The sequence below is a fragment of the Giraffa tippelskirchi genome, chromosome 13 (assembly GCF_054371585.1).
Source record: "Giraffa tippelskirchi isolate mGirTip1 chromosome 13, T2T-mGirTip1v1.2.pri, whole genome shotgun sequence".
Lineage (NCBI taxonomy): Eukaryota > Metazoa > Chordata > Mammalia > Artiodactyla > Giraffidae > Giraffa > Giraffa tippelskirchi.
The window spans coordinates 39,145,005-39,171,812 of record NC_137287.1 but is presented as its reverse complement, the minus strand read 5'-3'; the positions used below and the strand labels follow the sequence as shown (position 1 = coordinate 39,171,812).

Below are 26,808 nucleotides of genomic sequence, written 5' to 3'. Positions count from 1 at the left end.
CTGACGGAGATTGTGGAAGTTTGTGAGACGAACTTTCACACAGAGATGCTGTGGCAATGCCAGGTGTGTGCTCCGACGGCCTCCAGGGGAAGAGGAAAAGAGCATATCATCTCATGGTCTTGGTAGTTCCACGTGACCGATACTTGACATCTGGAGGTTTATGTGCAGAAGGCTACTTTTTTGTACAAAAACACTGAAATCCAGTGAGAAGAAATGAGTTCCAAAAGAAAGAATGGACGGTTCCCATCAGAAAGTGAGAGGAGCTAGGCTTTTGTGTTTTTGTCAGCTAGATTTTCCCCACACGTCTGGGAGAACATGCCATGTTTCCCATCAGTAATGGCAGAGATGCCCTTAGTAGTGGGTTTTTTGTCTGAGACCAGATGGATTTGCGCTGTTCAAGTGAGTTTGCACCTGGATTTTTATGGTGGTGCTTTATGAGAAGCCCCCGACCTGATTATTTTCCTGTTTCTTTACATGTGTACGGCCAGCGGGGCAGCAGAATGAGTGGGGAGGTCTGGAAATGGCCCAGCCCGGTTTTGATACTAAGGTGGGCCGGAAGCTGTTGGAACTGGGTGTCGAGCTCTTACTTTAAGGCAGGCCCTTTGCCAGATAGCCCTCGTTGTGCTGCTGGACTTCCATCAACAGTGTTCTGAGGTCAGTGTTGCTTCCCTTTTACAGGTGTGAAAGCTTCAGTTTCCACAGTGCAGAGAGGTTGAGTACCCATCTGATAAATAGAGTGCAGTTTGAACCCACGTCTGACTGATGGCAGAGGCCTAGGTGCCACCCTGCCTGCCCCTCCTGGGAGTAGTGCCCTGAGGGAGGGTCGAAGCCCACTGCCTGCAGAAGTCCTCAGTGCCACTGCCCAGGACATCTTCCTGGGGGCTGTACGTGTCTTCAGACTGCCATGCACGAGGCAGGAGGGACATCCTCTGGTAGACGGACAGCACAGTTATTTCTTCGGGCAGATGGCTGAACTCTGTGACCCCTGGAGCCCGTTTCAGCCTCGTGCTATCAGAAAGCCGGTGTCTGGCAAGAGGCTCTGGTCCCTCCTTATTTGAGGGCTGGTTTTCTGAATGGTGAGCTTGGGAATCCTCCCTTGGTGAGAAACTGCAATGATATTGTTAAAGGTGAACCTGCTGGCTGGGGAGGGTGGTCCCCTGCACGTGCCAGGGTGGCTTTTGCAGGGTGGCTGTGTGTGTGGGAGGGCGGTGGGGAAGGCTGACAGCAGGAAAGAAGTGGGCTCTGCTTCTCGCATGCCCTTGTGCATAGCTTCTCCTCGTGTGGCGTGTGCAGGGCGATGCACTCCCGCCCTGCAGCGCTTAGGGAGTCGAGTCCAGAGCTGACAGGTGGGGTCCCTGTACTCACGTACTCATGAAGGGTGGATGTGTAGGTTTGCCCTCCTCCTCTGATGTGTGTTTAATAAGAAGGACTGCAGCGGCAGCTTGGAGCAGTACAGGCCCTGAAGAGAGGCCTTGGGCTGCTCCTCAAGGCAGGACCCGGCCTCTGGACTGCCTGTAGCAGCAGTGTGGGGAGGAGGAAGAGGCAGCTCTTGGGTGGGCGCCCTCTTCAGCCTGTGCCCTCCCACACTGACGCACCTAATGGTGGGTTTGGGTGCACAGAGGGCAAGTGTGTTACGGATTGGGAAGTGGTGCAGAAGGCAGGGGGCAAACAAGGTCGGTGCCTTCCAGCTGGTGGTGTGAGGAGAGCCTCCACTGGCCCTACACTTTGCCCCTTCCTGCGGAGGAGCTTCTGTGGATGTGGACTTTGATGGAGTCCCACATGATGCTTCGCTTCTGTGACTACAGAGGGAGGAGCCACTGCTGAGGAGCGCTTGATGCAGAAATGACTCCCTCAGCAGGTGCGGGGGTTGGGGCTAGCGTATGCGTGCTCTGTGCCTGCCCTTGTGATGACAGCTGGCCCTAGGGCTGCAGAGCACAGTTGTTTTGAAGGCAGGTTCAAAGGGCAGATCACCAGGGAGGAAGTGCTGGTGTGGAAACTGTAGATTTGGGCATGTATCGTTAAGACCTTTTCAGTAATATGTTCTTCTCTAATTGGATTGAATTTTTGTTGCCTGTGATACCAGACCCTTTAGAAAATTATTTGAATATTGAGAACCAGTTGTGTATCCAGTCTGTATACCAGTCAACAGGCAGAGTGCATTTTTCTCAAGAGCAGTGGGTAACGTGTTCTAATGTCTTAAAAAGAGAGAGGTCTATTGGGTTCATGGTGGTTCTTGGGGGTCTGTTTTCTGTGCTTGGTGCTGGTTGTGTTAATATAGTTGTACAAAGTCTGCTTCTATTCTTAGTCTAGAAAGTTTTAATAATTTAAACTGAAATTTTTATTCCAAGAAATCCCAAGTCATTTTGAATGTGTTGAGAGATGGTTCATTGTAAAGGATTTAGATTTGTGGGCTTCAAATCCCTTATCAGAGCAACTGGTTCAGGTGTCTGTCTACATAGTTGGACACACGTGAGGTCACAGAAGCGAGGACTGACCGCACTGCAAACTCTGCGTGTGAAGAAGAGGCACAGACGTGACCTTTGCAGCCGGTACCTGGGTGCACAGCCCTCTGGAGTGTGGCCGAGGGCCTGATGAAGGGGGCGCAGAACTTCTGGTGGCCCAGTGACCTCTTTTGTCCTACAGATGGGATTGTGTGCCCGCTGTACCAGCCACTTGCAGCCTTCAGCATATTTAAAGGTGTGGTTTGAAGGTATGTCTGGAGGTCCGTGTCTTCTGCCTGTTTGTGGAGCACGTGGCAGGTCTGCCCACGCTGGAGAGGGCTGAGAGGCTGTGTGTATGTGTATCTCTCAGCAGTATTTCAGTCAGAATTCATCTGGCTAAAAGCTTATTTAACAATGAATTCGTTGTTAAAGTCTTATTCTTCAACCTGTTCTTCTTTTTTGGAATTAATTTTAGTGCAGCAGGAGTTGTATCTCAAAGTGACAGCCGAAGAGGGCTTGGAGTTAACTTTTCTGTCCCCCCCCACCCTCCGGATGCTGAGAGGTTGGGAGGGCCAGGCTGCAGGGGACCTGGAAAACTACCATGTGCAGGGGGAGACCTTGTCTGAGTGCCTGGGCCCAAGCGCGGTGGTCACGTGGCTGTGGACGCCCTCCTGTGGTAAGGAAGGATGTCATGGCGGGGCCGTGTTGCCACGCTGCGTTCTCATCCTGCTGTCTCGCCTGGTGGTGCTGGAAACGCGGACACACTCTCTTCTTCGTTCTCCCTTTCCTGGTGAGGAGGTGGGGGGCTGCTGGGGGGTCCCCGAATCCCCCAATGCTCCCGTGACTTCCCTTGCCTCTCCCGGCTTGTCACTTGGCTCTCCTCCACGCCAGTCCCTCAGATGCCCCCGCCATGTGGCCTCTCCCTGGCCTACACAGCCCAGGACAGGTTCAGGATCTCTGACCGCCAGGCTCTCCTCTCCAGGCCCTTCCTCTTGGCCTGAAGAGATTCCCCTCATGGAAACACCCCCTCCCCACCCCCTGGCTGTGAAGCCTCTTCTAGCCAATCAGTTTCTTTGTGCCCCTTCCTGCCCTCGGTCTGCATCAGCTTTTACTTCATGTGCAATGTTCTGTTTCTCTGGAACAGGTGTGTATAGCTCTTGTTAAACGTGTCTTCCTGAACTTGGAGTCTCTAGATGGTTTCTGTTACTCTTTCTCACTCTTTTCTCTTCATGGTTTTCATCCCTGTCATAGTTGTCACAAGCCTGTCTGTCTGACCTTTGCTATTTATTAACAAAGACATCTCTGAATCCTGCATGTATTTTCTGACTCCCTGTGTTCAGAGCTGAACATGTTTGAGGGGCGGAGGGTCTCATCATAGTCTGTTTGTTGCTTAACACGAAAGCTTTCCAAACTAGAAGTCAGGTGGTTAAAAGCATGGTCCCACGTTCCATTTCTTCATTGTCTGCTACTGCTGCTAAGTCGCTTCAGTCGTGTCCGACTCTGTACGACCCCATAGGCGGCAGCCCACAAGGCTCCCCTGTCCCTGGGATTCTCCAGGCAAGAATACTGGAGTGGGGTTGCCATTTCCTTCTTTGTCTAAGGAAATGTAATTCAGAAAGGGAATATATGTGTATATGTATATATTATACTTTGTTCTTTATGCATACTGTACCACCTACCTGAGCCTTGAAAGGTTGTATTTCAAAGCCATTGGTTCTGTTTTATTCTACAGCCCCTCCTGGAAAATTTGCTGATCAAATGTTGGGTGAAATCTGGGTGAGTGAGGAGTCAGGGTCAAGTATGCGGTGCTCTGGTCTGAGGCTCGCCACGTTGGCACTGCTGCCCGGCTCTGGACCACTATCCTCACGGGTCAGACCCTGAGTGTCTAGCCTAGAGAAGTGCCGGTGTTGGCAAGGTGGACCCTGCAGGTGGACCCTGATTGCAGGTCAGGATGTCCCTAGTGGATTCTCGGACAGACGCCAAGCTGCTTTCCCCTCATGCCAGAAGCAGCCACCCTGTGCTGCGGTCCCTTTGGCACCTCTACTGCTTTGGCAAAGTTGGAGGGAGCTTTTCCCAGCCCTGGGCTCTGCTCTGGTTTCCAGGAGCGCCCTGTCCCAAGAGGAATACGTGCTCCTTGGGTGCATGCCGCCACAGGCAGTGGCACTGGGTGTGAGGGGCTCCACCTTCCTGACAGACGCCAGCTCTCAGTGTCCAAGCATCCCACTGTCTTGGGGTTTCCTGCTGTGCACCTGTGCGCAGCCGTGCGGTGAGTGAGTGTGAGTGAGAGAGCCGGCAGCCTGGGAGGAGGGTGGCGGTGGACCGGCACTTGAGACCCCAGTGTGTGCCCACTCTGGCTGCGTGCAGAGCGTCTCCTTCGGGAAGTGAAGGGAACAGCCCAGTCTCTGGGAAAACTGCCCGAACACTGGCTCTGCTCAGGCATGTTCTCAAGAAGGTCTGATCAGCAGCGGCTGGGGCCGGGGGAAGCAGGTAAGTTAGCAAGCTCGGCAGCTGGATCACTACTGTTTCCGGGGTCTTGTCATTAGTGACCTTGAGCCCTTAGCTGTTCTGTTTTCCTCTCAAGAGTGGCCTGTGACTTAACCGGGACCGGAGGCTGTTCCTTCATTGCAGGGTCTCAAGTGTTCAGCCTGTGCTGCCTTCTTTTCCCATTGTTAACTCATTTTTTCTTCCTGCAGTTTGGCATTTTTCTTTCAGGGTTTTTTCAAAATTACAGTCTACTGATTGTATGTACATAGCTGGTTATTATCAGATATACAGTTTTAAAAATTGCATCTAAATATAGATTTTATTTGTGAACCTATTTATTTTCATTCCTAAAAATACAGAACTCATGTCATCTAAATGCCTTTTTTGTTTGTTTTAAATAAAATCTTAGAAAACTCTTTTGCCTGGAAGTGGCTGGCACTGAGCTTTGATTCTTTGGGGTGGAAGGGGGTGAGGATTGGGTGGTCGTGGGTTAGGAGAAGAGGTGTCAACAGAACAGGTCTCCGTGCTCATGCCCTGAAGGAATCCTTGGGTGAAAAAGGCTCCCGTCTGCAACTCAGCAGGTGGGGGGCAGCTTACCGCTCTGTGAGCCCTGCCAGCCATGGCTCTGCTTTGGGGAAGGGGGAAAGTGGCCAGCAGCACTGCCATTGCAGATGGTGCCCGAGGGGAGGGCAGTGCCTTGCCAGGAGGGGTGGCTGGCCCTTGTGGGTCTGCTGCCGTGAGAAACCCAGAAGAACCAGGCCCGAAAATGTACGGGGCACGCTGAGCAGGGGCCTGGCCTGTCCGGCAGCCGGCGGACAGGCGCAGGGGATGGCTGAGAGCGAAGACGTCCGAGGTGGGAAGGTAGGTGGGCTGTGCTTGCTGTGCTGTCCCGGGGCACCCGCTGTGCATCCAGTCCTGGACGTCTTTCTGACAGTGCATGCTGAAGAAGGTGGTGGTGTTTGGAAATTTATACTGAGCTGCTTCAGTGTCAGGTTTTTTTCCCTTCCTGTCAAGTGTATTATTTTCTTTCAGTAGCCATATATTTTTTAAATTAGTGTTCAACAGTGACGCTGAGTCAAGTTTTTTTTGGCTACACCCTGCAGCATACAGGATTTTAGTTCCCCAGCCAGGGATCATACCTGTGCCCCCTGCAGTGGAAATGCAGAGTCTCCACTACTGAACCACCAGGGAAGTCCCCTGAGACAAGTTTTTAATGACACAGGTGTTTTCAGATCTTTTCAGTTTGCTTAACCAACCTAGACAGCATATTAAAAAGCTGTCTTTGCCAACAAAGGTCCGTCTAGTCAAAACTAGGGTTTTTCCAGTAGTCATATATGGATGTGAGAGTTGGACTATAAAGAAAGGTGAGTGCCGAAGAATTGATGCTTTTGAACTGTGCTGTTGGAGAAGACTCTTGAGAGTCCCTTGGACTGCAAGCAGATCCAACCCGTCCATCCTAAAGGAGATCAGTCCTGGGTGTTCATTGGTAGGACTGATGCTGAAGCTGAAACTCCAATACTTCGGGCACCTGATGTGAAGAGCTGACTCATTTGAAAAGACCCTGATGCTGGGAAAGATTGAAGGCGGGAAGAGAAGGGGACGACAGAGGATGAGATGGCTGGATGGCATCACCAACTCAATGGACATGGGTTTGAGTAACCTCCAGGAGTTGGTGATGGACAGGGAGGCCTAGCATGCTGCGCTCCATGGGGTCGCAAAGAGTCAGACACGACTGAGCAACTGAACTGAACTGATCAAAATAACCTTCAAAACAAACTTTTAAAATAAACTTGATTTTTGGAATAAGTTTAGGTATATAGAAAAGTTGCAAACACAACATGGAATTCCTGTAATACCCGTCATCCCACTTTCCTGGATGTTAGTACGTACACAGCCCAGCCACATCTGTCAAAACTGAGCCCTAACAGGCCAATTAGGCCTGAGCCCTAACTGAGCCCTCCAGGGTCCCCTCTGCTCTATGACGATCTCTCAGTCTTGTTTGTCATGAACTTGATGCTTTTAAAAAGTGCCACTCAGGTATTTCATGGACTGTCCCACAGTTTGGGTTTGTCTGATGTCTTTTGGTGATGAAACGGGGGTTCTGAGCTCAGGAAGGATTCTAAGGACATCAGGTATGCCTGGTACGAGCTGTCATGTATCGCCAGCAAGGTGATGAGTGGTTCTGAGTGACTGGAGTCAGGCCTGTGGCCCTGCCCTGCGCTGTGGTACTTGCTGATGGTGTGTCACAGGATGACCACAGTGTTTTCATTTGCGGAGGGACCTTCCTGCGCACCCAGTCAGATCCTTCTGGTTTCCAGATGAAGACAGTTGGGACTTGTAGGGCTTCTGACTTACGTATCGGGTTAGGACTGGCATGGGGTCCAGGTGCCTGCCTCCCCTGGCCTCTTTCTGCAGGCTTGGGCACTCCCAGTACTCTGCCAGGACAGTGCTGTTTCCAGGTGCTGAGTGAACCCAAATGGGAGGCCCGTGTCCCGTGGGAGTGTCTAAACGCTGCTGTGTGATCTAATTAGCATTCAGGTCCTGTGTGCTCAGCCTCTCCGTGCTTTCTTTGCAGGTAGGAAGCTAGACCTGTATCACCTGGGCTTCGTGAAAGTAGGTGGTCAGCAGTGATATGTTCTTCTTTGGCTCTTTTCTTGTCCATGAAGCTAGAGTGTTATTATTGTCTAAACATCTTGAGTCGAGACTGACTTGTGGGCTGTTAACTCTGAGACTCTTAGATTGAGCCAAGAACAGAGCTTGGAGTTTCTTCTGCAGATCTCTGAAGATTGGTATTTTCAGGAAAATCATGAGTTTGTTTTGTTTTCTCACCCATCTATGGATTTCCCCTCCAACCTTTTTTCTACGTGACTACAGCAAAAACAAGACTGTTACAAAGGTAGCAATTAGTAGGAAGAATGACCAGGAAAGCGCTTTGAAGAGAACGAGGGAGCCAGCTCCTGGCCGCCGCAGGGAGGCCTTGAGGTCATTGCAGGCCCTCCCCTGGACTCCCGGAGCCTGACGCTGCCTAGGTGTTGGAAGTGGGCTAAGGGGAGGTGGGGTAGAGACTGGCCGGCCTGCCTGCCCTTCCTTCCTTCCTTCTCCTGTCTTTGTTTCCTGTAACTGAACTCGCAGTTGATGATCACTGGAGGTGTGGATGAATGTCATGCTAGACAGAGTAGATCTTTCTCTGCACACTGATGCTGTGAAGCTTTGCTGTGGGCGTTAGCTGTTCACAGTGGGACAAAGTCTCTCTGTCTCAGTTGGTCATTATTGTTCCCAATAAGACACTCTTTATTCAGAATTTGTAGATAAAGGCCCTGGAAAGGAAAGCATCTGTTAGAGGAGCCTTTTCAGGTGTCAGGAGAGGCAGTCTCAGAAATAAGCTGAGTGAGTTGACACTGCTGGAAGGGCATTCTGCCGGATGATGTTTATATGTATGGCCAGTGACATTCTGGGGTTGGTTGGGTTTTATTTTCTATTTCAAAGAAAGAGAAGCTTTAGAGGATTAAAAAACAAGTCTAAACACATTAATCTGGCTTTTTTTTTTTTTCAACAGGATAATCTGTTAGGGCTCTTAGAACAGTTATCAGTATCAGTGTGGTTGTATGTTTATGTGTGAGAAACTCGGATGGAGGATAAACAGTATCGGGGCCTTTTCGGGACGTCCCCACAGGCCCCTTTGCCGCTCTCAAGGACCCCGCACCTTGCTGAGGGAGGCCCACGAGTCGAGGGCTGGCATGGACAGTACAGTCCCCACTGAGGTTGAAGGACACAGGAGAGGGCAGAGCTCATGGCCCGTGTCAGCCAGGGGAAGGTGGCAGGGCTGCTGGAGGGGTCAGAGGGGTGGGCAGTGCCAAGGGTCCCCAGCCCAGCAGAGGGGAAGAGGGGGCTGAAGAGGAGGGTCGGGAGGGCTGGAACCCCGGAGAACAGTTCTCATTTCACGGAAAGTGCCCGTGTGCTCTAGATTTTATTTTAGCTTTGACCTTTTAGTCTTGGAGGCCGAGGGAGGTTTCCTCTAAGGAGCTGGGTTGGGAGCTAGAGAGCAGGAAAGAGGAGCCCCAGGCCCAACTCTTCTGGGCAGGAAGGGAGACAGTGCCATGCCACTGTCCTCACCATATATATCACTTAACTTTCAAGATAACCTGCTTTGGATCAAGTTAGGTATCACTCAGTTTCCCAAACTAGATTGTAGTGGAAAAACGTTAGCTGAATGAGTTTAATTCCCAAGAGAAGATTCATTTGTAAGTGGTATAAGTGTGACTTGAGTTTAGAGGCTCCGTTTTTCTTCTTAGTTGTCAAGTTTAATATGTTGTATTATTTTATCAAAACAGAAGGCAAGAGCTTATTGATATTATTGTTTACTGATTACTAATAGATTTTACTGAGTAAAGCTTTTATGCACATTCTTTCTAGATTTCATCCACGTCATTTGGCTGTGAGACAGAATCTTAAGTATCTGGATGGGCTTCCCTGGTGGCTCAGATGGAAAAGCGTCTGCCTGCAATGCAGGAGACCTGAGTTCGATCCCTGGGTTGAGGAGATACGGGGAGAAGGGAATGGCTATTCACTTGAGTATTCTTGCCTGGGGCATTCCTTGCACAGAGGAGCCTGGTGGGCTGCAATCCACGGGGTCACAAAGAGTCGGACATCACTAACACACACACAGTTACCTTTGAAGTGCTACTGTTTTTCTGATACAGCTCTGGGATGACAGACTTTTAAAAGCGAAAGTAGGATTTCCATGCTGGGCCCCCACTGATGGTTAATGATTTCTCCCTCACAAAAAGATATCGATAAGATAATAATTTATTCATCTGCGCATTAGCAAATGCTTTTATACATCATGTATCTTTTCTGAATGAATGAACTGATGGACCTGGAAGGAAGTTCAGGAAGTCTCTGGGCCCCCTGTGGTGTCACCTGTGTCTGTTGAGGACCTTGTGGCTCCTGTGGTTGGTGTGCCATTGACAAGGTCCCTTGGAGGTCCCCACTGCCTCGAGCTCCTGCATCTACTGACCCTCCTTGGGGGGATTCCATCCCTTGCAGCTGTCCAGGTTCTTAGTTACAGGGAACCAACTGAAGATCTGTCTTTCCTTCACCCAGAGGTCATCACTGTTTCCTTTCTGTATTTTTATTTACTTATTTTGGGCAGCTTTGGGTCTTTATTGCTGTGTGCAGGCTTTCTCTAGTGGTGGAGAGTGGGCTGCTCTCTAGGTGCGGTGCGCAGACTTCTTGTTGCAGAGGCTTCTCTTGCTGTGGAGCATGGGCCCTGGGTACCGGGGCTTCAGTAGTTCCAGCTCCTGGGCTCTGGAGCACAGGCTCAGTAGTTGTGGCCCATGGGCTTAGGTGCCCTGCGGCATGTGGGAGCTCCCCAGACCGGGGATCAAACCGGTGTCTCCTGCATTGCAAGGCGGATTCTTAACCACTGGACCACCAGGGAAGCCCCTCCTTTCTGTATTTTTAAAAAAATCAATTGGGACCCTTACTGTCTATCTGAGACAGTTTTGTCTCCTGTTGTTTTCACTGAGTGTTTTGCATGAGCCACTTGCAGTGGCTGTGAGATACTCCCCTCTGTCCATGAACCATGAGCAGCCATTGTTCTTTTGGTGGACATTTACATAGGCTGTTTCCAGCTGTTTGGAGTAATTTCTTAATAAATGCTTTCATAGTATAAATCTTAATATGAATTTGTTGCAGCTAGATTCAGTGTGACAGAAGTTGGCAGGTCAGAAAGACTTGAGCCCAAGGCGCATTGTGGAGTGGTCACTGACTGCTTCCCCGACGGCCCTGCGCTTGTTCCCGGCTCACACTGAATATCAGCTCTGTGCCCCCCTCAGCTTGGCAGGGCCGAGGGAGTTTGCATCTGGCTTCACTGCTGGGCTTGGGACTCAGGCAAGGGCCTGATCTGTGCCTTAGTGTCTCTGTCTGTAAAGAGGGGTGCCCGTGGTCCTCACGCCCAGAAGTTGTTTTGAGAACTGTGATACCATGTGTGAAATGCTCAGAAGTGTGTGTTATTAAACAGTAAGTGCTTAATAAAACTTATTTTTAGAAGTAGAGAAAAATGGCAGTTCATTAATTTCCCTTTAATAATATTATTTAAAGTTGTATTTATAATGGTGCATATAGAGAATTTGAAACAAACTGACCCATGCTGCCACCCTACTATAAACACAGGGTTTTGTTGAGCTCTTAGAACCCCCGTAAGTGGTCCTGTTGATTGTAATCTACCCTCACCTGCCCAGAAGTCCAGAAGTCACCACATCCTGATGCTCACGTTAATCAAGATCATGGCTTGTAAAGTGTACCTGTATGCAGTTTCAGAGTGTGGGAGGGAAGTGAGAAGGGCAAAAAGATCCTATATTTCAGTGTTTTGTGGTATATACAAAGTTAACGTTGGAGGTAGCAATTTAGCACAATTCAGAGACAGCGTTTGCTGAGTCTTATGGTCTGTTAGACTTTACTGGTGACTCAGATGGTAAAGAACCTGCCTGACATGCAGGAGACCTGAGTTCAGTCCCTGGGTTGGGAAGATTCCCTAGAGAAGGGAATGGCTTCCCACTCCATTATTTTTGCTTGGAGAATCCCGTGGACAGAGGAGACTGGTGGGCTGCAATCCACGGGGTAGTCTGTTAAGCCTGAGGGCTGGACTTCATTCAGGTGGCTAGCAGCCATGACCTTGTGTTCCTCCTTCTGCCTCTGTCTGGGTGAGAGGCTCCAAGGGGCTGGAGAAGGGAGTAGGGGGCGGAGAAGGGAGTAGGGGGCGGAGAAGGGAGTAGGGGGCGGATTAAGTGGCCACCCTTGGGGATTACCCACAAGATGCTTCCCCCTTTGCTCGTGTCCTCTCTCCACCATGGACTGCAAGGAGATCAAACCAGTCAATCTTAATGGAAATCAGTCCTGAATATTCATTGGAAGGACTGATGCTGAAGCTAAAACTCCAGTACTTTGGCCACCTGATGGCGAAGAACTGACTGATTGGAGAAGACCCTGATACTGGGAAAGATTGAGGGCAGAAGGAGAAGGGGACAACAGAGGATGAGATGGTTGGATGGCATCACCAACTCGAGGGACATCAGTTTGAGTAAACTCCGGGAGTTGGTGATGGACAGGGAGCCCTGGCGTGTTACAGTCCATGGGGTTGCAAAGAGTTGGACACGACTGAGCAACTGAACTGAACTGAACTCTCTCTACCCTGCACCATGGAACAACAGAAAGTCTTACTCGGGTATTCATTGAGATCCAGTCAGCCATCCACCCGGAGTTCCTTGGTGTCGTTACATGCTGGTCAGGAGCAGTGGCATTTTGCTGTGTGTCAACGCTGCACAAGCTCATTGATGACCATTAGTGTCCTGTGGGCCAGTTCCCAGTCTACCTGTGCTTGGAGGCTCCCATGGGTGGAGCAGGTGGCTGCTGGTGTTCTCAGCGCACACAGATGGGCACCCAGGCCCCGCAGTCTAGCCTTCAGCAGCGACCATGTCTCGTCTGCCCTGTGGACACAAGACAAGCCCTTCACAGAGTGCCTTTGAGCTCCTGTCTGTCTTGGGCACCCAGCAGCCCTCACGGAGTGGGTTAGTGTTCTCAACCTCTCTTTACAGAGCAGTGAACTGTGGCTCAGAGCGTGGGGCTTATCCCTGGTTACCCTTGATCTCAGCGAGCTTGCTGGGGGTCCTCGGCCTGGCTCCTTCCCTCTGGCTCTTCATGGTGGGATCTGGGCGGGGCTGGGGGGATTGTGGTTGCTGTCCCTGCCTCTGCCAGGTTCTCTGCGCTGGGCCCAGCTTTGTGGGATTTCTTGAGGTACAAGGAGGTTCTTACCAGAGTGTTCTTTGCCAGTGAGCACGCCTGACTGGAGAGCAGGGTCCTTTTGGGGCCAAGCCGCTTGGCTCGGGGGGGCAGTCCACCACCACCTTCGTGCAGGGCCCGCAGGGAGGTGCTCCTCTCTGCGGCGCGTTGGCTGCGCCCGGCGAGGCCTTCCGGAGTGCCGCCGCGCACTCCGCCAGGGAGGCCCGTTGAGTTTGGGATCCTTTCTCTCGCTGACTGGAGCCTTAGGCAACAGGACGGCATCCTGACCATAGAAGGTTTGGCTGTGATCCTGATTCCGGAGCTCAGCCATCCTGTGTCATCTCATCTGCCTCGCAGTTAGAGCTGGGCCTCTTCATTCAGTACATTGTTAATTCAGTTTTACTTACAGAAAAGTGAATAGTATTTGGAAAGGGGATGAGCTTCATTTTGGCCTTGAAGGGTTTGTTTTATGACCTGATGACCCTTGGTTGGGAACCTGTGTGTCTTCTGTGTTCTTTAATCATAAAACTACTTAGAGCAGGCTCGGTCTGAGTCGGCTTGAGTGCTTTGTGTAGATTAACTCATTAAATCCTCCTGGCAAGCCTGGAAGTTCTGGGTCTCCTTATCCCTGCTATTAGGTGAAGAGTCTGAGCCACAGAGAGGTGACATAGCACGTTCAAGGTCAGATGGCTAGTGAGGAGCGGAGCTGGGGTCCGGCCTGGCAGAGTGCAGCTTCAAACAGATTGGAGGTAACTTCTTTTCCTGTACGTGTAACTTGTTTGTCTGAGGTGGTGACTGTTAATATGTGAGAGGTTTGGGTGGGTTTAGTAAGTCATATTTAAGCATTTGGGACTGTTTACTCTTGTGATATCATGGAGTTAGTTTCTTCCTCAGCAGGTCTGTAGGTAGAAATTTGAAACTCCTCAGAGCCAAGACACTTTGAAAGCATCTAGTTGCAATTGCTTGTGTGTAGGCCCCCAGGTTTGAGTCCTTGGCTGTGGTGCCGAGTGACAGGTTCCCCCCTCAGGCTCAAAGAGTGACTCTCACCACACCAGCCATGAGTCTAGCTTCAAACTTACGAGCTTGTTCTTCATGTGAAATTCTTGCTTAATGTGCACTTTATCCTTTCTAAAGAGATGAAGATACAGAGATGAGAAAGAAAGATCCAAAGGGATCTGAGGAACGTTAGGCAAGCCCGCTCCCCTGCACCCATGCCCCTGCTTCCTGGCGCTGACTTGGGTGCTGTTTGCTGTTTGCTTTTCTCGTCTTGGTCCCCGGGGCGCAGGTAGAACTGGACATCTGGTCGGCGTTAAGGGAATATCTGTTAGAATGAACAGATAAATCACTTTTCATTGTAAAGTGTTGTGGTTTTTTTTGTTTTTTTTCATAATTTTATTCATTTTTGGCTGCTCTGGGTCTTCAGTGCCGCTCGGGCTTTTCTCTGGCTGTGGTGAGCGGGGGCTGCTCTCTCCTTGCGGAGCACGGGCTTCTCGCTGCGGGAGCGTCTCCCTTTGCGGACATGGCTCCAGCATGTGTGTGCTTCAGCGGTTGTAGCACGCGGGTGCTGGGGCACAGGCTCGGTAGTTGTGGCGCTGGGGCTTAGCTGCTCTGCGGCGTGTGGGAGCTTCCCGGGTCAGGGAATGACCCTGTGTCTCCTGCATTGGCAGGCAGGTTCTTCACCACTGAGCCACGAGGGAAGCCCCATTGTAAAGTGTTTTAAACTACATTTCAAAACAGAGGAGGAGAAACCATGAGTCTCTCATCCTGACACAACTTCTCTGCACACTCTTGGAGAAGTCGTCATCTCTGCTGAACCCCTCCATGTGCGGCCAGCAGGGGCTCTGGGAGGCCGCTCATGCCGCAGACTCCCCTGCATGCTCTCTGTGGGGCCTGGAGCCTGGTGCGTGGTCCCCCGCTCCGCTTCCTCATCTGCCGCCATGTAATTAAGCTCTGGGGTGTGCTTTAAAACATATGGCTCTGTATTTTAAAAACCAGCTTCCATTCACCCGGCAGTTGGTCTCCTAAGGATTAGGGAAGTTGTCACCTGCAGCTTGGAAAGAAATGTGTTATCTGGTATAGGAGACTTGATGGAAGCTGGAAAAGAAACTTGTGGGTCAGTGTTTTCCTTTGGGCCAAATTCATTTGCATTTTCATCTATTTGTCAATCAAATATTTGTCACATTTAGCAGTTTTGAATGTTGGATACTGGATTTTTTTTTCAGTGTTTGTTTATTTATTTGACTTGCGGGGTGGGGGCAGGTTTAGTTGCAGCCTGTGGTATCTAGTTCCCTGACCAGAGATGGCGCCTGGGCCCCTGTACTGGAAGTGCGGAGGCTCAGCCCCTGGATCACCAGGGAAGTCCTTGGATTCTGGATATTTTGATGCTCATATTTTCCTAAACTCCCTTAGTGGTTGACAGTGTCATTAAATTAAACCTTGATGTGTTTTTGTGGATATGAAAATGAATTCATCTCAAATTAATTTTTCCTAGAGTTTCTACCTCTTGAGGAGACTGCTGAACTCAATCCTCGAAGAAATTGAAAATCGTATGTTCTTATATACACATTGCTGTAAAACCAGTTTAAATGTACAGAAAATGCCCAGTTTACAGACGATGCTTTTCCAAGTTCATTTGGAAGTCGGTCGTTTGAGACTTGGGCTTGTCTTCCGTCAGGGATGTGCGTGTACTGTCCTGGGCCTGCCCGGAGACGGCAGGCCTTCAGGTGCCACCTGCTTACTCGGTCACGTAACCCAGTGGTGGTGCAGAACGTGGTGTGTGTTGGGCGGTACGACCGCGTTTCCAGAGACCTCACAGGTGCTGGATGTTGGTGGCGCCGGCTCTTCAGGCTAAGTTCAGTTGAGAACAGCCATCCGTCCTTGTCCGCAGTGGAGCCGAGCCACAGGCTCTGCTTCGTGCATTTGCAGAAGCCAGAGAGAGGAGCACAGAGGGGTCCCATCCTGTAGGGGTTAAAGGGTGCTGGTACTGGGAAGTAGGGGAGCGAGCTGGGGGTTGGAGCCCCTGGTGCGGGGCTCCAGCCTTCCCTCAGTGGGAGATGCTTCACTCGGGGTGCACTGTGTGTGCAGGGAGGCCTGCAGTCAACACCGTGTGCTGACACTGCACTGTCAGGACCCGTGGAGAGCTGTGTTTTTGAGGACTTGTGACCAGGATGAAGGAGGCTGGGGGACAGGGTACTGGAGCTTTAAATTTCTCCTGAGACTTACATTTCAGAAGCTGTTGCGTAACCAGATGTATTTATTTACCATAATTTTGGGTCACTAAGTGGGTGGCAGGCTGATCAGGCTGTGCTGGGTGGGAGTGACTCACCCAAAGCCCTGGGCGCCCAGGGCAGTGCTGTCTCCACAGGGTGCAGGGCTGTCGGCCTGGGAGGAGGTCCTCTGGGAGGAGGTCCTCTGAGACTGACCCCCGCCCCAGGCGAGCAGCTGGTGAGTGTCCTCCCGACCACAGTGAGGACGTCTGAGTTCCTTCTCTGTGGCTTAATTATCACCTCGAAATGTTACAAAATCAACCCTTTAGAATAACAGCGGTAGTACAGATCAACATTTGGGCTTTTCACACTGGGCCAGGGCTTTCTTCGTAGGCTTTTCATTTTACAGTTGATCCTTTTAAAATGCTTTAAAAGGTAACATTGCGACCATCATTTTACTGCCAAATTGAAGCTGTTCATTAAAACATAACCATACCAGCAAGTTATGACTGCGGAGAGAGAAAGCAGAGCCCTGAGCTGTCCCTGTAAACCGTGCTCCGGTGCTCCGTCAGCGAGGCCCTGAGAGGCAGTCTTGCGCTGAGGCATGTCCCTGGGGCCCTGTGGCTGAGGCAGGAAGGAAATTGCGGAATCCCACGAAGGAGAAAGGCTATCAGTGACAGGGCCCTGTATCACCAGGCCTGTAGTGCTGGAGCAGAGCGGGAGCTTCTGGGGCGCGTCCAGGGCAGCCGTGGTCTGGTGGCCAGCATCTGGTGCCCAGGGCTGATGTGGGACCCCACAGTGGGGTTTGGCTGGCATCAGACTCGGGTGCAGGAGGCACCTGGACCCTTACGGGAAGCCCCACTGCTCAGCTTCCCCCTTGAGGTTTGAGGTGCCCAGAGGGTGCCAGAAGTGGCCAGAGGAGGGGGGTTTCAGGGATCCTGAGGTCTTACCTGGCATCCAGAGGTCCTGTCTGGAGGTGGCCTGTCCCGAGGGTCAAGTGGACGACTGTGAGTCTAGAGCTGCTCTGCCCCCGGGCCTTGGCATTGCCCAGTCCTTTCCCTGAAGTTTCCCCCACCTCCTCGGGTCTTTGTTCATAGATCACCTTCCCAGTGGGGGCACCTCTGGTCATTACATTTGCACCCCTCCTGTCTTCCTTCCCTGCTGTATTTTCTCACAGTGATTTATCACTATTTTGGGACACTGGGTTTTACCTGGCTTTTGTTTTTGGGGATCAGCCTGCCTCCACTAGAATGTGGGCCTCTTGAGGGCATGGCCTCAGTTCTTTGCTGTGTCTCCAGTGCCTAGGGCAGTGCATGGTACAGAGTAGGTGCTCAGTGAATGTTTGTTAATGAAGTAGATAAACCTGTGTTTTAAAAAATATTTATTCAACTGTGCCCAGTATTAGTTGTGGCACTCGGACCCTTGATCTTTGTTGAAGCACGCAGGATCTTTAGTTTTGGCATACCAATTCTTAGTTGCAGCATGTGGAATCTAGTTCCCTGACCACGGATCGATCCCGGGCCCCCTGCATAGGGAGTACTGCATCTTAGCCACTGGCCCACCAGGGAAGCCCCTGAAGCAGTGTGGTCTTGAGAGCACTGCATTTACCTTAAGTCCCTGAAGCGCCTGTGAAGTGCTGGTGGTGGCCCTGCCGTTTCTCATAAAGCCTGTGGGGGAGAAAAGCAGGTGTATGTGTGTGTGTGTGTGTATGTATTACATCATCTATTATAGCCATTTCAGAATGACTGGGTTTTCTTTCTGACTCATAAAGGCCGCTGAATCTGAATTTTGAGTCTCAAACATTAGAGGAAAGTGAAACTCTACCTGTGTGGTGCGTGGTTAGTTACTTTTGCATCTCGCTTTGTGTGTGTGAGTGTCCGCCTGCGTGCTGTCGGAGCACCCCTGAGCCACTGCCAGCCTCCTGGGACCTGTGGCAGCGCTCCCCCTGCTCCTCTCGGAGCTCCCCAGCTCCTCGCCGCTCGCCCTCCAGCCCCCTGCACGCTTCCACCTGTGCCCAGCTGCCTGCACACTCTCCTCGGTGAGTTCTGGGTGTGAACCCGGGTCTATCACTCCCTCTCCCTTAGGATGTAGCTTCCTAGAGATAAGGACCACGTCCGCCTGGGCCTTTGCTAGCACAGTGGCCATGTTTGTTGAGTCTTTGGGTTAATAATGTAGTTCATTTACCTCCTTTAAGAAACAGTGATGAGCAGAATGAGTGCATATACTTTTATGAAATAACAGAAGGTGTTGGAGAAGAGGGTGTCCTTAGGGAAGTCACTGAGGCGCTGTCGGCGGGGTGCGGTTAGGGTCTTAGAGCTCCGTGACCCTCCCTCCTGGGCTGCCTGTGGCCTGCTGTGCAGGCTGTGAGGGGTGGAGAGGTTCCTGGGGCGGTGGCGATAGTGGCGGAGTTCTGGCGTTTGAGGCGGCTGGTGTGTGTGCAGACCTGGGTCCTGTCCCCGCCCCACAGCCTGGCTGCAGGGTCACTTTTCCGCCTGCCGGCAGCTGCAGCACACACAGTGTTTCCTCCGACTCCAGTTAAGCCTTCTGCTTCAGTGCCCACCACACTGAAGTGGGCGCAGCTTAGCTGTGGCTCCAGAACCTTCTGCAGCTGTCCAGAGCATGCTGACAGTAGCAGCCAGCTTCCAACAGCAAAAGACTTACTAGTTTATGTTAGTTTATATGGTGTGTGTCCTTCAAGAGTGGCCTGTCAGCTCCTGCCTTCAAACCTCTTGTTGAAGTTGTGATTTGGGGCTGGGAGCTTGCCAGAGTTCAACGCTTGTGAGAATAAGCGTCGGCATCAAGGGCCTTGATGTTTACTGATGGGGAAACCCTGGGCTCCAGCCTGTGTCTCGTGACCAGCTTGGCGGGGAAACAGGTGGCCGGGGCGTCTTCCGAGGCAGTCAGTGCAGACCGGTGTTGAGGAGGACCTGAGCGGATTTCTCCAGCACGACCCTCTGCTCCTTCTTGTATTGTTGCCCGGCCAGGGGCGCTCAGTGTCACAGGCCTGGAGGCAGGTCCAGCTCTGTCGAGATGGCTTGATCTTCAGCGCGCCTCGTGCTTTCTGCGCGTCCACCAGAAACGGGCAGAGTTGCAGGCCGAGCGCTGTTGCCTGGAGGGTGGCTGCGTGTGGGGTCTGGCCACTGAGGTCAGGAGCAGACCTCTGTGTTCTGTGCTCTCCGTCAAGGACCTGCTCTGGAGAAACTGCCCTGATGGAGAGGAAGCGCTCAGCAACATGTACGCGTCAGCTAGAGTCTCATTAGACGCACCTTTCATTGTCTTTGGAGACTGCCTCCGTGGGCTGGATGCATGTTCATTTCGCATCCTGGAGGCGGCAGCTGAAGAGTGCAACCCTTGGCAGGTGTTCCTGAAGCCGGCACAAGCCGCGTTCACTGTGTGCACCTCCCGGGCTGCCTGGCGCCAGGCCGTCTGTCCCTGCTCTAGCTGGCTCAAGGGGGGTCGTCCCTCCAGGTTTTGTCTGCATGCGGACCCCAGGGGCCTGCTTCCCCGCCAAGCTTCCAGCGCCTCGCCCCCAGGCTGGCCTCTGCTCCCTGTGCTGTCCCTCGCCTGGGCTCAGACCTCCATGGGAGACCCATGTGGGCACCGTTGCTGGAATAGTCACTGGGTCCAGAAGTGTGTTTGTAAAATTACCTTTTTTCAGGTCCATGAATCAACTCATCACGTTTTGTTATCTAAAGACTTCATGTTTGAGATTTTACTTAGTAGTTCATGTGTCAGTTTTGAATTAAAAGCAGCATTTGCCATTGTCGGGTGCGTCTCCTGTGTCTCCTCGAGCTTTGCTTGGCGGGAGGTGGGTGCGTAGGTGCAGTCAGTAACCGGCTGCACTTGGCGGGACCCGGGGTGCTCTCCCTGCCCCCGTCCCGTCGGGCGGCAGTGACCCCACTGGGTGTGTGAGCCGCCAGTCTGAAGCAGTGCCGGCTCTTCCCTCCCCCCTCTCGTGGTGTCCCTTCGGGTCCTGCGGCCCTACTGTGCCTCAGTCCTGGGCCTGAGAGTCTGCACTTGGGATGAGCCCGTGGGCTCAGGGAGCCCTTACCCCTGGGCTGTGTCTGGGAAGCCCGTGAGGTACTTGGTGCCCTGTGGGCACAGCCTGGGTCATCAGGCCCCAGCCTGGCTGCTGAGGACAACCCAGGCCTGTCTTGGTTCTCTATGGGCCTCGGCCTGTGACTGTGGCTGCCTCCCTACTTCCCGCTGCTCTGGAGGACAGAAGGTTCCAGCTGGTATCCAGGGGAAGCTACTGAAAGTGATTACACTTCTGTTAGCTTCCCTGGTGGCTCAGGGGTAAAGAACCTGCCCCAAGCAGCAGATGCAAGCGACATGGGTTCGATCCCTGGGTCAGGAAGATCCCCTGGAGGAGGGCATGGCAACCCATTCCAATCTTCTTGCCTGGAGAATCCCATGGACAGAGGAGCCTGGCGGACTACAGTCCATGGGGTCACAGAGTTGCATACAACTGAGCAGCTAAACAACACTTCTGTTAAGATTGCATGCTTTGTTTATAGGGACAAATCCATAAGGTACTGGCTGAAACACAGAGCTCAGTCCAGCCCTTGGTACCTGTCCCGAGATGGAGGGTTTATGAGGTGCATCAGGCATACTAGACTTACTGTGAGCCTCAGCGTGTCCACGGAGACGGCAGTTTTCCAGAAGGAGCCGGTGCGCCCCGGCCTCCCATTCCAGCTAGAGAGCCTGCACTGCTGGTCACGTTTGTGCTGTCGGCCACATTTAAAAAGGCGGGTTCTCTTAGATATTCTTCACAAAGCTTGTTAGTCACAGTTTCCTAGTGTTTCACTGATTTTGTGCGTTCAGTTAATTCCTTCGTATTTGTGTACCTTGCCTGAAGTGAAAATGAAGCCTGCCTGTCACGGCTGGGGTGTGGCTCTGGAGCTGGCCTGTGGTGTGTCCTCTGGGGTGACCTGCCTGAGCCAGCCTGGCCTGGTCTGGCCTTCCCTGCCGGGGATGGCCCAGGCTCCTGCCTTCCTGCCGTCCGCTGCCTCACTTCTCCTCTGTGCTCATCACGTTCGGGTCACAGGATGTTCTGTCTAGATGTGTTTCTTACTTGTTTGGCTTTTGTGCGTCTTAGGATGAGCGTCTGGCTCCACCGGCTTTTCTCTTGGGAGTTGAGCTGTCACACTCCGCACACTATTGGTTACTGTGCTACCTGTCCACCCTTTCCTGGTGTACTTCCTATAGGACTCTGGCTCCTGGATAGTTCTCTGCATCTCTCTGCCCTGTATTAATGGAGAGAGAAACTTTTTGTCTAGCCTTTCTGAACAAACATAGTTTGAGCAAACTCAGGGAGATGGTGAAGGACAGGGAAGCCTGGCGTGCTTCATTTCAGGGGGTTACAGTCAGACACGACTGAGCAACTGAACAACGACAACAATATACATATAAGAAACAGCTTTGTTTGGCCACTCCTTTACCTGTTTAAATTTATAAGATTAAGTGTTCAGTTGTCTTCAGTCTGCTTTTGTGTTGCCCTGTTGATGTACTTCTTACCACCTAACTGTGTGTGTTGTTGCAGTCTCGATTTTCCCCAGTTTTCAGCTTATTCTTAGTGGCTGTACTTAAGTTTGCAGGGACACCGCGTGGTCAGTAACCGCCCCTACAGGCTAGCTTCCCTGCCTTTTCCTCCAACACAGACAGCCTCCTTTTCAGATGTAGCAGAGGATCACAGCCCATGTTGACAGCCTTCTTTCTGTTCCAAGATGTGAAGCCAAGTGCTCTCCTGGTTCTTTTAAAGGGCAGAACTGTTAGAAACAGATCTGAGTGCTCTGAGGTTGTTCCGTGTTGTTCCACAGCAATCTGGTGATGAGCAGGCCCGTGATGTCACTGCTGGAGTGCTTGAGGCTCAGACTGGAGAGGCTGTTCTTTTAACAGTTGTGGGCAAACTTTTGTGTATTTCTGATTTAACTTTGACACTATCTAAAAATCCTTCCTTAATGGCCATCTAAATTTTTAATTGTACATCTGTCCACCTCTCTTAAGTATCTCACTGATGAAAGTTTTGTTGTCACTTTGTTGACAGGTTACTGTATTGCTGTCCAAAACCATTTTAGTAGCAGCACGGGTTCATGGTGCCAGCCACAGTTGTATGGGTCGGCTTGCTTTAGCATAGTCCTGCCAGTCTTTGGTGTCTCTGTGTGTTGTAAACATACTTAATCATCTTTCTTATCTAATAATTCATCCCCCCAGCCTCCACCCGTAGTTAAAAATGTGTGCTGCGGTCTCTGGGGCTCTCACTTGTATTTGAGACACACATTTTCACAACTCTGAGCTATTTGAGTTTTTTTTGGTGCCTATTCTTTTGTTAAAAAACAGTCTTGATGGTTTATGAATTCGAATGAGATCTTATATATAAATTTATGTAGTCATTTGTGATACAGCTATTTTTATAACAGCTTATTGAGATATAACTCATAAACTTATAACTTTAAAAAGTGTGTAATTCAGTGGTTTTAGTGTATTTATGAGGTTATATGTCCCCACTGTCCAATTCCAGGACATCCTCATCATTCTAGAAAGAAACCCCCGACCCATTAGCAGCCACTCTGTTCTCCCCTCCTGCCAGCCCCTGACAACCACTGATTTTCCTTTCTTTAAGATGTGCCTCATCTGGACATTTCATACAAAAGGAATCACACAATATGTGGCTTTTGTGTCAGGCCCTTTTCACATCCCGTAATGTTTTGCATGTTCATCTGTTTTGTAGAGTATATCAGTACTTCCTTTTTATGGCTGAGTATTCAGTTTTATAGGTGCAGTGCATTTTGTTTATTCATTTATCTTTGATTGTCCTTTCCAACCCTTTTAGTTATTTATAATGCTGTGAACATGCTCGTACAAGATTTGTGTGGACCTGTGTTTTCATTTCTAGGAGTGGGATTGCTTGGTTGTACGGTACCTGTTTCCTTCTGAGGAACTATTGTAATGTTTTCTGATGTGGTTGCCCCATTTGACATCCTAGCAGCAGTGTGAGGGTTCCAATTTATGTGCGTCTCCATCTACACTTGTTATTATCTTTTTGACCCTGGTCTGTGTGAAATGGAATCTTACTGTGGCTTTGACTTGCATTTCTGTAGTAACTAGTGATGTTGAGCCTCTGTTCAGGCACTTTTTGGCCATTTGTATGGTTTTTTCTTGGAGAAGTGTTTACTCAGATTTGTTGACTGTTTTTAAATTGTATTTTGTTTCATTTTTAATTGTTTGAGTTCTTTATACAGTCTGAATACAAGTCCCTTATCAGATAGATGGTTTATAAATATTTTCTCCCATTCTTTGGGTAGTTCTTTCACTTTGTTGGTGGTGCCTTTGAAGCACAGAAGTTTTAAATTTTGATGATGTCCCTTTGATCTGTTTCTTCTTTTGGTCCTGTGCTTTTGGTCTCATGTCTAGGAAACCATTGCCAAGATCATCAAGATTTACTCCTATATTTTCTTCTAAGAGTTTTCTAGTTTTATTTCTTACATGTAGATCTTTGATCCATTTGAGTTAAATTTTGATGTGGGAAAGGCAGCCAACTTCATTTTTCTGCATGTGGATATCCAGTACCATTGGCAGAAAAGGCTTTTTCCCCTTGAAGGGTCTTGGCACCCTTGTCAAAGATTGATTGGCCATAGACTTCGGGGTTTACTTCTAGACTCTGTCCCATTCACTAATGTGTATATCATCATACAGTACCACATTGTCTTGATTACGATAGCTTTATAATGAATTTGGAAATCAAGTAGTGTGAGTCCTCCAGTTTTGTTCTTTTTTTGAGATTGTTTGGCTATTCTGGACTCCTTGAATTTCCATAAGAATTTTAGGATCATTTTGTCAGTTTCTGCAAGGAAGCCAGCTTCTTTTAATAGGGATTGCAAATTTTAAAAACTTGTTAGGTTTTTTAATTTGTTTAAATAACAAAAAAGCTACAATTCTTTAATTGATTTGGAGGTAACTTGGGTGTGCAGTGAGCATTTTGGCTCTAAATCAGTTATTTTTTCAAGTTAAGTATTATTCCACTACTGTTCTTTTTGAGCAGCTTATTTCTTCTTTATCAGCTGTAACTTTTATGTGCAGTTGGCAGTTCTTGGACTCTTTCCATTCAGTTACTCTCTGTGTTCCAGGACTGCTTAGGTACCCGCTCTGTTTAGCTGTGGGACACATTCTGAAGCGGGTCTTTTTGTTCAAGCCCTGGGTGCCTTCTGTGCGTCTCACCTTATATCACGTGTGGGTGGGGAGGGGTTCTGGGACAGGAGACCCTGAGGTCACAGGGTTTGGACCAGCTTGCTCTGTGACAGGCCACAGAAGGTGTTTAGGCCAGGCCCTGTGGTGGGAAGGCCAGCTGAGCAGGGCTGGGGGCATTGGAAGCATACGCGATACTGAGGGAGAGGGTGAGGGCGGGTCGGTGCTGGGTGATGGGGTCTGTGGGCACGCAGAACAGGGCAGGGTGAGGTTTGAGCAGGGAGGAGACTTTGGAGTAGAGGGCTGCGGCCTGGACTGCGTGTCAGAACGTTGGACGGCCTGCCCTGTGCTTGGTGGTGTCTCAGCGACATCTAGACTTGAGTTCATACGGTTAGAAAAGTGAGCCATTTTGAACCTTACCTCTTTTTTCCTGTGTCCCCCAGTATGACACAGTTCCCATTCAGTCCAGCGTGGTGTTATGCTCCTGCCCATCCCCATCAATGGTGAGGACCCAGACTGAGTCCAGCACGGCCCCTGGCGTTCCCAGCGGGGGCAGCAGGCAGGGCCCCGCCATGGATGGCACTGCAGCCGAGCCCCGGGCGAGTGCCAGCGCTCTGCAGCACGCCGCACAGCCACCACCGCAGCCTCGAAAGAAACGGCCGGAGGACTTCAAATTTGGGAAGATTCTTGGTGAAGGCTCTTTTTCAACAGTGAGTACACGCCGCTGCTGTTTGTCAGATAAGGGTGTTTTCCTTGGGAGCACTGGCCTTTCTCGGGACGCAGAGCTGGGCGCTGAGATCCTATGGTGGTGCTCCACCCCAGAGGAGCATCTCAGGCCCCGTGGGGGTTCGTCTCCTGTGGTGAAGGTGACTTGGGCCTGGCTGCCACCAGGCAGATCAGGTGGTTAAAATATCTAAGCTGTGATTTTTGTAGGTGAAAGCTTTAAAAGGCATTTCATGATCTTGTTTTTAATTTTCTAAAAATTCCAGTGAAATTTTATTCTCGTCATGCATCAGCAAGTGACATTTCATATCATTGTGTCCTATTGGCAAGACCCTGGGAGTTTTCTCTTCCTTAGATTGAACGTCAGTATTGGTGTCAGTGTCTGTTCATAGTTGTTGGGAAACATTCAGTTCAGTCGCTCAGTCGTGTCCAACTCTGCGACCCCATGGACCTCAGCACGCCAGGCCTCCCTGGCCATCACCAGCTCCCGGATTTACTCAAACTCATGTCCATTGAGTCAGTGATGCCATCCAACCATCTCATCCTCTGTTGTCCCCTTCTCCTCCCGCCTTCAATCTTTCCCAGCATCAGGGTCTTTTCAAATGGGAAACGTTGAACAACCTTTATTATTTCTGTTGTTTTTAAGATGTATGTAAAAAGTTCATGTTTGGTGTTTGCTCAAGTTGCAACTTATGACCTACTAGCTTCCAGATCTTTGTGTCTTCAGTTTCATGAACAGAAGCATTATCACAGCGCTGTCGAGTCACACTCGCAGTATTCTTTTTGTTACCTGAGAGAGTTGGCCTGTCTGTCGTATTTTTCTTCTTCAAGCAAAGATAGGAAGGTTCAAAGCTGCCGTTTGCTGAGGGGGAGGCCTCATGAGCCGTGGTGGGGCCGGAGGCTCACTGCAGGCACAGGGAGGCCAGAACTGCAGTCCCCTGGCTGGAGTGGGATCTTGTCTCCTGTGCCTTCAGGAGAGACAGGCCCCTGCTGCCTGCCCTGGTCTCCTCACGGCAGCAGAGATCTGAATAATGAGACTTTTCTGCCTGGCCTTTCTGTGAAGAAACCTGTGTGAAATTTATTTTCCTTTTCTCTTTTTCCATTTATGAAATATTTCAAAATACAAAGAACGTGACATACTACAGCTCACCCATGTTCCCAGTATCATTTTAATTGTTAACTTTTGCTCCGTTTACATTTTTAATTTAGATTTTTTTATTGGCAGTATTTAAGTTATGAAAGAATTGAGTCCTCATGATAAAAACTTTCAACTTTGAGGATAAGCCCCAGTAGATCTGGTACTCACAGGTTCTTTCAGAAAGAGAAAAACTGTTTTGGAAAGAACCTTGGGTGTTCTGCAGTTACTTGCACGAGTCCAATAAAAGCAGCAGTGTTCTCTCCTCCTCTCAGCTGTCCTTCACAGGATGTTTATGTTGCCTGGAAAATGAGGACATGTTTGTGAAGTCCCCTCAGTGTCCCTGGGTTTCCTCTGCGGGTGAAAGTGGGTGCCATCTGTTCTGGATGCAGAGAAGCCCCAGCTGGTCTTGTCTCCCCTGTGCCCAGGAAAGCCCGAGAGAGCCCGCAGGCTCTTTCCTGGCGCTGCTGGGAGTCCTGTAGCCTGGGGTCTCAGATTACATGTGCTCCCCACAGGTCTCTCCCACCACTCTTGCAGCAGGTCTCCAGGGCAGGAGTGGAGGAGGAGAGGCAGCTCCCAGGCTGGATCCTGGGCCGGGCCCTCCCTGGGGTGGAGCTGGTGCTGGAGAGGGGAAGCCTGGTCTGCTGCCCACAGCTCCCCGAGGGTGCTCCTGCCGTCAGCTTGGGCCACGTGGACGGACATAGGAAACCTGCGTGGAATGTGCAAAGTTCACAGGACAGAAAGATGACACAGTGTCTCCTTCAGATAGGGTTCCAGTAAATGTTAGCATTCGAGCCATGCCCTTCCTCTGTTTCTCCTTACCTTGCCAGTGTGTGCTGCTGTCAGCCTTGCGTCG

The 26,808-nt window shown here is 50.6% G+C and overlaps 1 protein-coding gene across 9 annotated transcripts in view; it reads left to right on the top strand.

Moving 5' to 3' along the window:
- PDPK1 (3-phosphoinositide dependent protein kinase 1) overlaps positions 1–26,808 on the top strand; it is a 64,527-nt gene that overhangs the window by 6,524 nt on the left and 31,195 nt on the right. For 3 of the 9 annotated variants that reach the window (XM_081555240.1, XM_081555246.1, XM_081555247.1), the window contains exon 2: positions 24,538–24,804. In XM_081555240.1, coding sequence (XP_081411366.1) covers positions 24,595–24,804 — 210 coding nt within the window. In that variant the 5' untranslated portion in view covers positions 24,538–24,594. Of the gene's footprint in view, positions 1–488; positions 655–13,342; positions 13,454–15,195; positions 15,251–24,537; positions 24,805–26,808 lie in introns of all 9 variants that reach the window. The other 6 variants (XM_081555238.1, XM_081555239.1, XM_081555244.1 and 3 more) reach the window with 5 other exon arrangements.